Source organism: Natator depressus, chromosome 10, assembly GCF_965152275.1.
Source record: "Natator depressus isolate rNatDep1 chromosome 10, rNatDep2.hap1, whole genome shotgun sequence".
Lineage (NCBI taxonomy): Eukaryota > Metazoa > Chordata > Testudines > Cheloniidae > Natator > Natator depressus.
Window position 1 is genome coordinate 79,939,218 of NC_134243.1, and position 15,937 is coordinate 79,955,154.

The 15,937-nt window shown below is 46.3% G+C and overlaps 1 protein-coding gene across 1 annotated transcript in view; it reads right to left on the reverse strand.

Moving 5' to 3' along the window:
• The window catches only part of ITGA11 (integrin subunit alpha 11), a 151,946-nt gene that overhangs the window by 52,219 nt on the left and 83,790 nt on the right, over positions 1 to 15,937 (reverse strand). Inside the window, exons 12-16 of the mRNA XM_074966615.1 lie at positions 14,204 to 14,352; positions 10,343 to 10,483; positions 5,615 to 5,818; positions 2,492 to 2,622; positions 102 to 268 (exon numbers count right to left, since the gene is read on the reverse strand). Coding sequence (XP_074822716.1) covers positions 102 to 268; positions 2,492 to 2,622; positions 5,615 to 5,818; positions 10,343 to 10,483; positions 14,204 to 14,352 — 792 coding nt within the window. The remainder of the gene's footprint in view (positions 1 to 101; positions 269 to 2,491; positions 2,623 to 5,614; positions 5,819 to 10,342; positions 10,484 to 14,203; positions 14,353 to 15,937) is intronic.

Genomic DNA, 15,937 nt, shown 5'->3' on the forward strand with positions numbered 1-15,937 from the left:
GCTTGGCAGTGCTCTTACCAATGCAGGCCAGGTAAAGACAAACTGACAAGGTTGATTTTCACAAGAGCAGTGGGGAAATCAGAGCGGGAGCCTTCGCTTACCCACACTTGCTGTCTGAAAATGGGTCGAGAGGAAGACGGGAGTGAAGCAGACAAATGCAGACATGCAGGTGGCGTCCTTCCCGTTTCGCTTGCAGTCTTTGTTAAAGATGTTGATTTTGGAGGGTTCAAACCTAATGCTGGCATTGACCTGGACAACACTGCGGGACCTAGGGTGGGAACAAGGTACACGAGTTATACCGCAGTGCTGTGGCTCCTCTTTGGACACCTAAATGGGTGTCTACACATATGTTTTGCAGGGCCCACCCTGGAGTAAGATGTGAAGCATCCCATCCAGATGCAGATTAAGGTTTTGTGGGGCCCTGAAGCAGAGCAAGTCGGAGGGCCCACTCCTCACACCTTCCACCTGCAGTCCTGCCCCCATTCTGCCCCTTCTGACTACGGCCCCTCCCACAGCTCCACTACGGTTCTGCCCCTTTCCCCCATGGCCCCGCCCCTGTTCCACCCATGGTCCTGCTCCATTCTGCCCCCCACTGTGGCCTCCCATTTGCTCATTTCTCCCCCACCACTGCGGCCCCAAGACGGGAAAAGCTCTGCCTGCCCCCGCCCCCCCATCTCACCAAGGCTCTGGGGCTGTAGCGGGGAGTGAGAGCTCTCCCAGCCCTGAGGCCGTGGCAGGAAGCCAGGGCTCCTCCAGTCCCGGGCCACAGCCTGGGTTTGGGGGCTGGGGCTTCCTCCCCTTGCCTGTCTGCCCAGCGCTGCTGCCAGGGAGCAGAGCGGGATCGGGGCACGGGGGCTTCCGCCGCACCCCTGCATAGCCCAAACCACACCAGCCTCCTCCTGACTACATTGTAGGGTGACCAGATGTCCCGATTTTATAGGGACAGTCCCGATATTTGGGGCTTTGTTTTAAATAGGTGCCTATAACCCCCCACCCACGTCTCGATTTTTCACACTTGCCATCTGGTCACCCTACCTACATATGACACCCCCACCTAGCTGCAGCAACCCCTCTTTAACACAGACACTCCAAGGTGGTGACTGAGGATGAAGGCACCGGCAGGAAATTCAGGAACTTGAAGAGGCTCAAGTGATGAACTAGACGTGCGATAGGAGAAGACGTGACCAGGAGAACAGCAAGGAATGAGAGTGCTATGCAGGGCTGTGTCACATGACTAAGCATGGCCTCAAGTGACGACATACCACTATTGTACAATGATCAGTCTTCAACTGGGAATCGGGGTACAGTGACCAGATGCCTCGTTTTTAAAGGGACAGTCCCTTTTTTGGGGACTTTTGCTTATATAGGCGCCTATTACCCCCCGCCCCCTGTCCCGTTTTTTCACTGTTGCTATCTGGTCACCCTAATTCAGGAGAGGAAATAACTGCAGACTGGTAGGTGAAGAATAACACTAAAGAATGTACAGCCAAGTTCTCCTGTGCAATCCCATTGGCTTCTATGGAATTGCATGCTCACAACTGAGAGGAGAATTTGGTCCTCTGCAAGTGGATAGCACTTTTCAGGACAGATCCCCAAGTGGTATAAAATTCATGCAGCTCCACTGAGCTGTGGTAATTTACATCAGCTGAGAGTCTGTCCACCTGCCCTCAAGGTGCTTTCCGAACATTAATTAAGGCTTTGATGTATTCATTTATTAATTAAATAAAACCAAGAGAGCTTTGGGAAAAAACATGAAGTTTGGTTTTTGGTTGAAACTTCTGGGGAATTAATTATGAAATTCAGTGACATTTTGACATCTTTTCATGCACAGCTACATTTCCAACACCATTCTACAGGAACGGTCCAGAACCCTGCTGCTTCTGAGTATATTTAGGCTTGGAAGAATTAAATCTTTATTGGTAAGTGTTGATTTCACTGTACACACACAAACCATAAAAAAAAATAAAAATCTTTCAATCAAGAATAACTGAAATTTACAGATAGGCACAGTAAGAAAAATGCTGCTCGAGGACTCACTAAAATTTGATTGAACTGTGTTTACTTTGTATATTTTGACATGTGCTATTGACAATTTGTGGTTTAAGGATTATAAAGCTTTAACTTTTTGAATCCTAATGACTAGTGTCATTGAGTAATTATTGTCTGACCCTCCCCTATAATTTCCCACCGCTGTGAAAATGTAAATGGATACCAATAAAAAAATGCTGACAACCCATAATTTTGCATAACTGTAATACATTTGAATTGATAAAAATACAAAATAAATTATTGATATCTGTCAAAATCACACACAAAAAAATCAAATTCTCCAAGCCTAAGTATATTGGATCATTACTGTAGAATATTACAGCGCTTTTTAAGGGTATAAAACTGGTCAGATTCTTGGAGAATCAGTTGTTCCCCTAAATGACAACATATTTCAATGAACTTTGGTAAGAAGGCAGTAACAAAACCCGGAGGCATAACCTACCATAAGAGCACAGCACTTCCAAAGGAGCCAATTGCCAGGTCTATGAGGCCATCTTCATTTAGATCTAGTTGTCCATGGATACTGCATCCAAAATACATCAGGCCTGGAAGAAGGTCTGTGGCTGCTATTCTCTGAAACGCACAAAAAAGAAATCCATTCTCGTTTCTAGTATTCTATTATGATTACTATTATTTTATGCTCTTGTGCCTTGTCACTCATGAGACAAGCCGGCGTTTCCCTCTCCATCTGTCTAATGCCACGTTTCTTGACATCCATTCAACATATCCACTTCAAACCACTTCAGCCTTCTTTCTCGAATCATTGCCTCTGCACTCTGTTGGCCAGTCCTTTGTAACACATCACCATTGGTTACTTTGTCCCACCAGCGGGCACCAAGTATTCTTCACACATATCTCTGGTGGAATGTGTTAAGTTTCCTGAACTGAGTAGTGTGATACCATCTGAATGGAGTCTTCTGCATCCAGTCCTCATTTCGCTCACTCCAACAATACTAATATTGAACGAGTCATTTCACTGACTTCTTGACTCAGTTTCCCAGCAGTTCTTGCATTCCAGTACTCTATTCCAGCTTGGGTTTTAGCTGTTAGGATCTCTCATTTCAGGCAATGAACTCCTTTGTGGGTTTGGTGCACCACCTTCAGACCTCCATTCAGACTCATTTGTTGGGAATCTAGCACGAATGGCAGTGTGTAAAGGTGAAAGTATATTTGTGAGCATGAACATGTGTGCGTGAAAACATACGTGTGAGCACATGTATGCATTTGTATGTGGGAACATGCACAAGCATGTGTGTGGGTGCATGAGTGTGAGTATATGTGCATGAAGATGGGTACACATGGGTGTGAATGCACATAAATTCACTTGCCAGTGCAAGAGAATGAGCCTGTGTCTATGTCAGTCAGGCCTTAGTCTCTAACACATAGAGCTCACAGCTTTACAAAACAGGCTCCCTGCTCTCTTTCTTTCTGAGCAAGTCAGGGGATCTAGAAATTAAAGTGGGATCCTGTGGAGTAATCACGCTTATGTGTTACGTTCAGTCGAGATCACCGAACTAACCACGGGCTTTAGAGCATTCAGAGCTACGTGAGTCACTTTCAAATGACTGAAGGAAAAGAAATGCACATAATTTGTTGGGAAAACAGTACCTTTGCTTTTGAGCGGTATCACTCTTAGAACTTTCCACTGAAAATAGTTTAAGTGGGCGGCTGTGCCATTTTTCCTACCTCTTGAGGATGGTTCTACTGAGGATTTGAAGAACAGGTTGGAGGCTTTTATGAACAAGTTAAACACCTGTCAGAGATGGTCTAGGTCTACTTTAATCCTGTCTCAGTGCAGGGGGATGGACCAGATGACCTCTTGAGATCCCTTCCACATATTTCCCCCCAACAATTCTATGATTCTGTTTCATTTACAAAACCAGTCCCACTGTATGAAGCTCTACAAAATCCCATTCCTTTTTGATACATCTTTCATATCTCATGTGTTTCAGCATGGAAATGTGAAGGAAATATCTTGGAACCAGTTTTACAGTCACATTAAGGAACAATTAAACAGCTAGTGTGAAATCCTGGCCCACTGAAGTCAATGCCAAAACTCCCTTTGCCTTCAGCGGGGCCAGGATTTCACCGCCAGATTTTGTCATTGGAGAAAGATTTTATACTGGAGCCTGCTAAGCGACATTAAGAACAATCTGGGCAAAAGAAGATTCTCTGATTAATTAGTGACTCATGGAAAAAACAAGCTAACTTCCAAACGCAGAAAACACTGGATAGCTAGGCGAGAGCATTACAAGTGCTAATAGAGATAGCAGAGGTTCGGTGATGTGATAGTTCATGTTCTTGTATATGGCAGCTTCTCTCTGACAAGTAGTCTTGCCAATGACCTCTGATGTTCTTTACCTTGCCGAATAATTCCCGGGCTGTGCCTACTCTACGCACCAACGTCGGCATCGTGTGCGGTACGTGAAGCCACACCTCGCAGAGAAAGGCAAGCTGCGCCCAGACTCTGATGTGCAGCTACGCGTTAGTGATGGACTCTGGCAGTGGGGAAGCAGTGCAGAAAGCCGTCCGCCGCTCTCCAATGCCAGAGCCTTTCACTGTGGCGAGGAAAAGCTCCGGCAGGGAGGAGGTATTGAGGAAACTCCTATGCCAGAGCCTTTCCCCACTGCCGGAGTCTTTCCCTTTGGTGGGGAAAGACTCCAGGAACAGGGAGGCAGTGGGACACTGCACTGGTAAAAACAGCAGTGTAGCCAGGAAGGCACGGCTGGAGTGAGCAGAGAGCAGTGCAGGGTATGTGCCCAGGTATACGCTCACCCCCTTCATGAGTGTCTTTGCTCCACTTGCGTAAGCCTTGCCTCACCATCTACACTGCTGTACGAGCGCAAGGGGGCGCGACGCACGTACGTGCACTGCACGCCACCAAAAGAAGCTTGCAGTGCAGACATACGTTAAATGTAGTGGGGAGACTTCCATTTTAATTCTCTCGCTGATTTCTGGTAACACAATAAGAACATAAGAGCATAAGAACGGCCATACTGGGTCAGACCAAAGGTTCATCTAGCCCAGTATCCTGTCTTCCGACTGTGGCCAAGGCCAGATGCTTCAGAGGGAATGAACAGAACAGGTAATCATCAGGTGATCCATCCCCTGTCGCCCATTCCCTGCTTCTGGCAAAAAGAGGCTAGGGACACCATCCCTGCCCATGAGATAGCATCAGGAGTAGATCTTGCTCAGGAAAGGTTGACCAAGGGAGGATATGACACTACTATCTCTTGCCACTTCTCACTTTCAGGAACACTAAACATGTTAGCCCTCTCCTGTTGCTAACGTCTTTGTGATACTCAAGGGTGAAATAAATGGATATGGAAAAAATGGGTAGGAAGAGATGAATTGAGATCACTCCTGGCTTGTGAGCATCTGAGGCACTATTACCTCAGAAATGTTGTCAAATTTCCAAAAACTATTCCAAAGCATATTTTTCCCCTTTTCAGGGCCTGATTCTCATTTCCACTAAATATACCACTCTCAGGGGCCCGAAAGTGGGAGAAAATCACAATTCTTCAGATTCACTGGTGGGGAAACCATGGGACAAGGGAAACCATACCTGCTTATACATCTTCAGGAGGCTTTCTTTGAAGCCGTGGAAGATATATATTGCTCCTTGGTGGTCATCTTCCAAAGGCGCACCAATGACGACATCGTTGTAGGAGTCTTGATTCAGATCAGGGACGGAGGCAATGCAAGAGCCAAACCTAGAATTCTGGTAGCTCTGCAAATCTTTCAGAGCTCCGTTGAAAACAAACTGGTCCTTCAAAGGAGAAGGAGAAACAGCAATGAAGATGGAGGAATAAAAAATCCCAAATCATGAGACAACCAATCAACCAACTCCCTAAAAACCCACAGAACGACCCCCCCCGCCCCAAAACCTAAATAGTGATTGTACTCCACAAAGGGAGATGAGCCAGAAAATCCATGACTAGGGGCTTTATTATTGCTATTGACTTCATGTGGAAGGACGGGGCGCAGTATAAAAGCCCTAGGTAGATAGAAAGAATGGTTCAGTGGTTAGAGCAGTGGCCCAAGACTTGGGAGACGCGTGTTCAATTTTCTGCTCTAACACAGACTTTCTATGTGACCTTGGACAAGTCACTTTGCCACCCTGTGCCTCAGTTCCCCATCTGTTAAATGGGAATAATAGCAGCAGTGGTGTGAGGTGAAAAGATCTCAAAGATAGTGAGGTGCTCAGATAGTAGTGAGGGGGGCCATGTACATACCTAAGCTAAGAAAGAAAGAAAGAAAGAAAGAAAGAAAGAAAGAAAGAAAGAAAGAGTGCCACAGAGATGGCTGCCCATTGTAACTAAGAACACCAAGCATTATGGACTCCTGGCCAGAACAGAGAATCAGGACCCCTGGATTCTTGTTTTGGCCCAACCAAACATTGGCTCCACCATCTTGGTAAGCCACTTAGATTCTTTTTACCTCAGCTGACTGATCTATAAAATAGGGGCAAGATCACTTACCTTCCTCATAGGGGTGTTGTAAAGCTTAATTCATTAATATCTGTCAGGTGCTTTGAGATCTTTTCTGCACATACAAATATTATTCTGTACCTATATGGCTGTAAGATCTGTTCATCTTGAGGCAAACTCTGTCCCCTGTTCTGCTGTGAGAGGGACGCAGCATTTCAGAAGCATGGGCATGTGCTCACCCACTGTGTACAGCAGAGCCCCGCATACTGGGGGCTTATTTCAGCCCTGTGCACTGTGGTTTTTTGGGGTCAGGGTGGGGCTGGAGACTCCACAGCTGGGCAGATCCCTGGATATTGCAGCCTGTGAGGCTGGGGTGGAAGGTGTAAGCAGAGGCTGGCTCCAGCTCTGAATGTTTTTGCATTTCATTGCAAATTCAAAACAGGTGCTGTGGTCATCAAGTTTCGGAGTGACAGCCCATTTCAAGCAAAACTGCACCGTGAAAACAAGCAGCATTGCCAAATTGCTGATTTCATTAATGTTCCCCAAAAATAAAAATATCAAGGGCACAAAAGCAAGTCAAGAAAATTGTGTGAATATTTTGCCTGAAATTTCCCCTGCAATTTCCCAGAGCCTGACTTGTCAGATTAGTTCTGTTTATTTACTCGGCATTACTGCTATTATTTCAGTTTTAGGCACCCCCATTGCTGTGGCCACTAGCGACGCTGTTTGCATTAAAAAAGGAAATCAACTGGCCATATTGCACAAACCTCTATCAAACAACCCAACCTAAGCTACGACGTCTCAGCCCAGAGCCAAGGAAACATGGGCCCAACAGGTGAGCCTTGAATGGAGTCTTGAAACCCAGCTACTTCAGGCATTTGATGGAGAGTGAGAGAGAGCGACTTCAGTTGCCAGGAACCCTCCCGTCGGTAACGCCCAATCTCCACTTTTCAAGAGTTAAAATCTAGGGACAGTGCCTCTGTTTATAGTCGTCACTGAGCAGGAAGTGCACATGGCTTTTTTTGGGAGGCGAGGACATTTGTTACAAAATCCTCCTAACCAATTATTTACTGGCTTCCCTATGTCATAAACCAAAAGCAAACTGAGACCAAAAGGAGTTTTTCAAGTGTTGTTTTCAAATGTAACATTCCTCCTGGAGGTTACATAAAGTCACCACGCATATGCGACACTTCCTGCTAATCCTAGTTTGGGTTTATGGAAATAATGCAACATTTGCTACTGTGCGTCTCTGAACAGAAATCACCAGCTTTCGCGCTAAAAGGTACATATCTCATCCTGAACAGCGCTTCCCTGTTTACTGTACTCAAGACGTACTCAGTGCCAATGTGGGAGATCTAATGTTACCATTGCATTGCCAATAAAAAACAGACTGAGCTTACAGCTTTTTTCAGCGCTGCCAAGATTTTAAATCTTGTGAAAGCTACAAGGATGTCCAAGAAAGAGGAGGAGGAGAAGGCATGGCTCTTCCTTTGTACGGAGACTATTTTTGGTCATTACCTCAGAGAGTTTGGAATCCTAGAGGAAATCATAACAGAGGTAGTGCAATCTGCAAACAATTTCCCAAACAAGGAAGACAGCATAATTCTGAAATGTTATTAGAAGAACCTTTCCCACAATGAAGCAACAAGGAACCAGCAAATGCCACCGCAAAGGCTCACATTGATGTCTTTTTTCCCTTTCTCATTCAATTACATGCTTGAATAATTGGATAAAAGGTTTGCTTGAGATTGTGAAACACCCATTGCTACAGGCAAAGTTCTGCAACCAAATACACATATGGAAAAGCAGCACACAGCCTCTGAGATGCTAAGTGTCCTTAGAGAGGTGTTGAGTGCCCTCAACTGCCAGCATCAGGGCATTTGTATTTTCCTCTCAGGCACCTGGTACCAGGTGATACCAGAGCCCTAACGCCCAAAAGCCCTGACTCAGCACCAATCACTTCCTCATTAATGATGAGACGGCTCAGTCCCTTCCTCCTAGCCCACACCATTGCAATCTTTGAGCGTGCCCCGCACTTTACAGGCCAAGACTGAACAGGCTCTGATGGAAAGTCCCATAATATTTAAAAGGTTCTATAGAAACAAAATGGGATTTAAGTCTAGAAACATGGAGTCTGTACAGAATGCGATCCTTTTTCTAGCTGATTGGAACCCTTGTTACCATCTGAAAAATCATATGGCTTCCACTGCAGGCATATCATTTTCTGTTAAAATCTATAGGATGATTTAAAAGAAGAAAAGAAAACTTTTCATTCTTTATTGGATTCTGTAGGGCTTTTCCATAAGGGCAGGGCAGCACCCTTCGAGAGGCACCAGGACTCTGGGAATGGGAAAATGCTGACAAGGCAGAAGAAATGCCATCCATGTTCCATGGGGCCATCCTTAAGACACTGGGAGCAGGAGATGCTCTGGCAAAAAGATCCTAGTGCCCCAGGGGCCTGATACAAAACCCATTGAAGAAATGGGAGTCTTTCCCTGGATTAAAATGGGGTTTCGATCAGGACCCAGACGTCTATCCCCAGAGTGTGAGCTGGACAAAGGGGCCAGTAGCCAGAAGATACATTTTCCCAAAGGGAAAGGCAATCCAACTTTTGGTATTGCCTTCCTCAAGGTCTGTGAATATGTTTGGAAGGACAGTGGTTGAAAGGGACCCTGGGACAATGCAGCTGCACTTTAGTATGGTCTAGATTCCCTTCACTGGCATCAGAAAACCAGGATGGTTTATAAACAAGGAAAAGAGGCAAACTCGCTCAAAGTCTAGTAGCAGCCACAGCTGAGAAGGGCTTGCAAGTTCTGTGTCTCCTTTGGATTGTGACAAAAGATGCCAGGTGATCTTTGAAGGCAACTTGGCTGCACTTCTGGACAAGCCAGATGTGCATGTGCCATGGCCCTCATCCAGCCTGGGATACCCACTCGGTATTTTTGGCAAGACTGCCGAATGGGACACCATGTGCAATGTGCCACCTACTTTGAGGGCCCAATCTACCTCTCCATTCATCCATCTGAGCAGAACAGGTGCCCTTGGAAGTTTGTCTGGCCAAGCAGAGCTGCACCCTGTCTGTCTCTCGGAATGGAAAAGGCACCTCTCTCCAGCTGAGCAGAGAGAACACCTTTGCCTGTCTTAGGGTACATGTAGGTATATCTACACAGAAGCTCAGGTAGACATACCCGCACTAGCTCTGATTGAACTAGTGCACGAAGACCAGTAGCGTAGCCATGGCGGATGGGCTAGCCACCCGACTACAGTCCTGTCCGAGCTCCTAGGTAGGTACTCGGGTGGCTAGCCTGAGCCACCAGCCATGCTGCCCCAGTTACGCTTCTAGTTTCAGCTGGCTAATGCCATGAAAGCTACTGCATGTCTCTTGACCTGAGCTGGAAATTACAACTCCAGCTTCAGTGAAGATGGAACCAGAGTGTCCAAGCAGAGCAGACATCTCTGTCCATCAACCTGGTCATCCAGGGAAACTGGGCACTGTCCCTTTGAGCAGAGCCGTCTGTCTGAGGAGAGCTAGGGCTTCTGTCAAGGGCATTGGTCTCTCCACAGAAGCAGATCAGCTGGCTCTGTCTGGGCTCCTCTGCATGCTCTCACACAACTTCCTCCATCTACGTTGTGATGGGAGTGTTCCCCTTGCTGGCACGTTTTCGTTCTCCCACAGGAGCTGCTGCATTGTCCCCTGGAAGATGCCAGACACTGTCTGTACTCACACCCCGGCAGAGTGCCCAGGGCAGGGTGAGGACCATGTCAGAGGGTAGCCAAGTTTGAGGAAGGGGAATTGAAATGCAGGCTATTCCAAAGCCTCTTCTGGGGCAGGAGCAGAGATGGAACAATCACAGCTTAATTACCTCTTTTAAAACGTAGACGTACACCTTTCCCCTCTCTCTGCCTTCGCTGAAGTACATGGGGGCACCAATCAACAAAATATCTGTGTTCCCGTCTCCATTTATGTCGATGGAATTTATTTCACTTCCATAGTAGGAGCCAATCTGAAAGAGCCGGAAAGGAGAAAATGGTTGGAATGTAAACGAGAACACCACTTATTCCAACCCTTCCCTGTATTTCTAAGGAAATGAATACCTCAGGGATGACACCCTTGGAGTGAGAGGAATTTTCAGTCTTCTGAACGGAGACACATTAACTTATTGTCTAGACAGATCTCCAGGAAAAGAATTTGAATGCTAAAAGATTAATGATCAGACTCTTTTCCTTTCTCTGGCATTGCTGAGTTCTCTTAGTTTCCTGTCAAACTAGGTTTTGAAGGAGAGATTGTTTAAATGTAGGTATACGTGTATATTTCAGCTGAAAGGTTCCCTCCAAGCCTATGGTGTCTTCATTCTTCTGCCCTGCAGAATTCCCTCCCTGTACAGACTGTATATGCTGGGCAATCGCCCCAGTTCTATCAGACACCCCTTCACCGTTTCTTCCTCAAGCCACTTTGAATGGATCAGCCCTTTACTGTCAAAGGGAGACCATACGGCCTCTACAGACTCCACACTGAACCAGGGCATGGAATAGAGCAATCCTGGGCCAGGGAGGACCCACCCTGAGCAGGTGCAGGGTATGCACCAGGTGGAGGAATAATTGAAGAGGACACAGGTAGCTCAGGAAAGTGGGCGGGGTGGGGGGAAGGTGCTGCAGGCTACACTAGGAAAGAAGGCTGATGCTGGGAGCTCGGATCTGAGTGACTACAGCTTTGTTAAGCCTGCTCTAGCAGTAGGGATCTTTCCCCCCGCAATCTGGGAGCTGAAAGCCCTAAAACAGAGTCCTTTGAACGGCACATTATCGAGTGGAGACTTCTAAGCCAGCGACCATGCCCCAAACAGAAGAGCGCCAGTCTGGTAGGAAGTGATCCAGGGGCAAGCGTCACTTGGGGTAGATCTATAGCTGGTCTGGACACTTTGTCAAACCCTTAGGGCCCTGGCTTGGGACCTGGTGGAGTGGGTGGGCCTGGGTCTCCCACCTTGTCCCCCTGCTCCTCTATAGCAGTGGAACCCCAATGGGAGGGAGAGGAGCACTCAGGTGGGATCGAGGCCCGCTGCACACACCTGGACTGGGGCCCCCTCCGGGACGCCTAGGCTAGCAGAAATGGGAATGCTAGTGCCAGACCACTAGGTCAGCTGGTCATCGGACTGACCTGCTACATCATATAACTAGGGATGGATCAAAACTCTGGGTCCAATTCCCCCCTGAAACTTTGGGAAAGCTTGTATCCAGATGGGAATGTTACAGTTTAGGCATGTCTCTATATGGACCACAGACAGAGAGAATGTATATGGGCAATATTCTGGAATTCTGGGTGCGTGAAGCAGTACCATTCACTCTTGCTTTCTGCTCAGGTGCCAGAGATAGGACTGGATTTTTTTTTTTTGGAGACGATTAACAGCAGCTTATGTGTAACTATTCTACATGAGCAGAACCAGCCTGGCCATTTTTCTGCTTCTGGGCAAAACTCACACAGCATGGAGCTTGCTCTGTACAGCATATGCAGCGTATAGGCCTTTCAAAATAAGGCTTCAGTGGAACTTAATGCCTGATACTGGCCCTTTGCAGAGTGGTGAATATCACCCCCGGTATGGAAGTTTCATGCATCCCAGCAGGCCAAGTAGGCTGGGGAGGAAACAATGGTGTCTGATGAATTTCCAGGCCCTGTGTTGGAATAAGAGGGCAGACAGACAACAGAAGGTCCAGCAGATTTATGCAAGGGAGCTGCTTTTAGCATGATACAGAGGCCGGAGGGTGCTCTAAGTCAGAGCCAAAGCTGCGGCATTATATGTGGCATGAGTGTGGAGGTGATTTAAATAAAAAGGAGGCAGAGGCATAAGATAAAAGAGGAAGGTTATCTGGAGAAGAAGGAGGTTGCGAGTCTATTTCGCTGTGTCTGCATGGGGATAAAAAACCCGCAGCTGGCCCGGGTCAGCTGACTCAGGCTCGGGGGGCTGGGGCTCTGGGTCTGAAAAATTTCTGTGGAGACGTTCAGGCTCAGGCTGACCCCTAAGAACCCTGCGAGGGTGGAAAGTCCCCGAACTCGGGCTCCAGCCTGAGCCCGAATGTCTACACAGCCTTTTTAGCCCCACAAGCTCGAGCCAGCTGACCTGGGCCTGCCATGGCCCCACCACGGGGTTTTTGTGCCTGTGTAGACATCCCCATGGGGTCACTGTCATTGGTCGAGAGAAGCAAGGTCTGACACTCGACCCAGTGACATCTGTCTGTCTGTCTGTCTGTCTGTCATGCGATAACTTTAGAATGCGGCACCGGATCAATTCCAAAATTTCAGGGAATGCTCTAGGCATCAGTGATCAGAACTCTACTGATTCTGGGGGAAAACCAGAAGGAGGAAAACGGGGCCACAGATCCCCTGGAGTCTGGTTGGCAGAGCTAGTACCTTCAACTTCCTCTGGAATGTCTATAGTTCAGAAAACCCTTTGATGGTGGCTATTAACACTTTCCAGCCCAACAGAACTCCCCTTCTCAGCTCTGCCCCCCCCACCTCCCAAAGACTTTAACACCCTGGCACCTTGCAAGACTTAGCTCCCAGACAGAAAGAATAGTGAGAGGAAGGGAGAGGGCACCGGATCGCACGCAGGGTGGTGGGAAGAATGGGGATAGAGGGAATGGGGGCACACAGACCCCTAGCATGAGGAAGGGGGTGGGTGAGGTTGTAAGGAGTCCCTGAAGTAGAGGGGGATGGGAGGGTGGCACACAGAGCACGCGTGGGGGAGGGGAATGGAGGTAGGCAAGGAGCCTCTGGTGTGTGCAATGAGCTTAGGGTGACCAGATGTCTTGATGTTATAGGTACAGTCCAGATATTTGGTGCTTTTTCTTATATAGGTGTCTATTACCTCCCACCCCATCCCAATTTTTCACACTTGCTATCTGCTATCACCCTAAATGAGCTTGGCCTGCAGACGCAACACAGGGTGCAACCTTCTAGTAAGTTTTATGCACAGAATAAGATTCTTTCCATATTATACTGCATTGGCTGGTGGGTGGGGTGTGTGTACGTGTACACCGCTGCCCTCTACTGGATAGGTTCCAACCTGCACAATAGTGTGTCAAAGGTCCTGGGTTTGAAACAACTAAAAATAAACCCCTCCTTTTGCTCACACATGTCTGAAATAGAAAGACCTGAATTCTATCCCTGCTACAGCTGTGAAAATCAGAGTTGCCAGCACGGTGACAGCCATGAAATCCCTAGCTGGCGATGGATTTGTTAAAATATCTAGCTTTCATTTCAACATAACAGAGAAGTAATCTGCACAGGGAGGGAAACAAAGACCACAGAGAGAGCACCCAAATCTGTTTCTCCAGAATTCATGGAGGGAACCAGAAGCTACCAATATTGCTTAACTAAATATTGGTAGGTTTCCACTGAGTGAAGTGGGGAAATGAGCAAATCTCCTGATCAGAAACGTAAAGAATACAGAATAAAATGTAGTGGTTATAGGGCTTTTTAAACCACAAAATGTGTAACAAAGCCTTTGGGCCAGATCTGCAGCTGATGTAAACGGGTGTAACTTTACTGAGGTCAATGGAGTCCATTTACATCAGATGAAGATCTGACCTTTTGCCCATCAGGTCAGATAGATGAGAAATATACATAGGAACTGAGGACTAATGATAACAGCCATATACAGTAATGCATTCAATCAAGCCTATTTCAGAAGTCTGCCCCATAGATCTGAACCATGCATCCCCTTATGTTTTACCTGTTCTCCTTTCAAAGACTGGTGAATAGTTAGGTTTCTGTTGCTGTGCATTGTAAAAATAATTGCTTTCCCAGTGTGGTTGAACCTGGGAGCTCCTGCTACATAAATCCTTCCATGCTTTGGAGACATCACTGAGGTGACTGTGTAACCTACAAGACATGTACATATAAGGTGAGCACAATCTTTAAATGAAGCTCCAAGCAGCACCAACATGGGAATGACCTCCTGGGCTGAATACTGTACTGAATACATGTAACAAATGACACAGACAAATCTGGATTCCAGAAAGCTGTTAAATTAATTGCACATTGTGTTTTCTAGAAGGAAAATAAGTGTCCTGATTAGATTTTTCCTGTTTGGCTCTGAATAGACAGATGGAACCATAGATTTCAAGGCCAGAAGGGACCATTGTGATCATCTAGTCTGACCTCCTGTATAGCACAGGCCAGAGAACTGCCCCAAAATAGTTCCTAGAGCAGATCTTGTAGAAAAACATCCAGTCTTGATTTAAAAAATTGCCAGGGATGGAGAATCCACCACGGCCCTTGGTAAAATTGTTCCAATGGTTAATTATTCTCACTATTAAAAAGTTATGCCGTATTTCCAGTCTGAATTTGTCCACAGCAGTGCTTATCATTTCATTGCTCACTCCACTCTTTGAATCTCTTCCTTTATTGTAACTTTGTTGGCTGACAATCTGGTTTTGATTTGTTTCAGGCTGCCAACCCAACTCCAGCTGCCTCCCAGATCAGCAAACTGGAAACCAAGAGTTCTCAAAAGATAAAGTCATTCAAACAAACCTGACAACTCTAACCTTATGTTTTGAAGTGCCCAGAATTTATTGCTCAGGCCCTTCATTCCATCTCCTTGATAATTCAGATTACTACAAGGAATTTACAAGGTTTGGTGCTGCTAGCAAGTCGAATGCAGAATAATATTGCAGTAGCCGGTAAGTCCATTACATTTCCTGATAGCCATCTTACTTCACGGTTTACGTAAAATGATACAAACCACAACACTGTATTTGGATACAAAACATTGATGCATGATTCCACGCATCTGAGTATGGTGCTGTATAAGGCATCCTCCTAGCAGAGCACAAACCAGGTATGAGAAGACTGCACAAGCGTAAAAGAGTGGACTGATATTTGATGCCAAAATAATGGGTGCTATAAAAAGTTGTGACTCCATAGAGAATGTTAGATTCATGAACACTTTAGTAAATAACCCTGCACCTATGACCTGAAAACTCCAGGAGGTCAGTGTCTATTGTTAAATATGGATGTATCCTATATATAAATGGAGAACATGAAACCAGGCAAAGGTGCTGAATTATACTCTCCTGAATGATCCAGCTGGATCCCAGGGATTGGCTTTACTTTAGCCACAGAATCTATAGCTCTTGTTCTAAACTAATCTATCGTGTGAGCCAGGAAGGCAGGGTTAGATTTCATTAATGAAACTGGTCACATTTTATATTACGGGTACATTTATCAATAGTTTATAAAGGGGTTATAGGTGATTAATATGTTTTAATAAATATTTAGTCAATTGTTATAGAGTCCAATGTATAGGGTGACCAGATGTCCCATTTTTAAAGGGACAGTCCCGTTTTTTGGGACTTTTTCTTATATAGGCACCTATTACCCCCCACTCCCTGTCCCGTTTTTTCACAGTTGCTATCTGTTCACCCTACCAATGTAACAATAAGGTGTTTATAATCATCCACCCCAG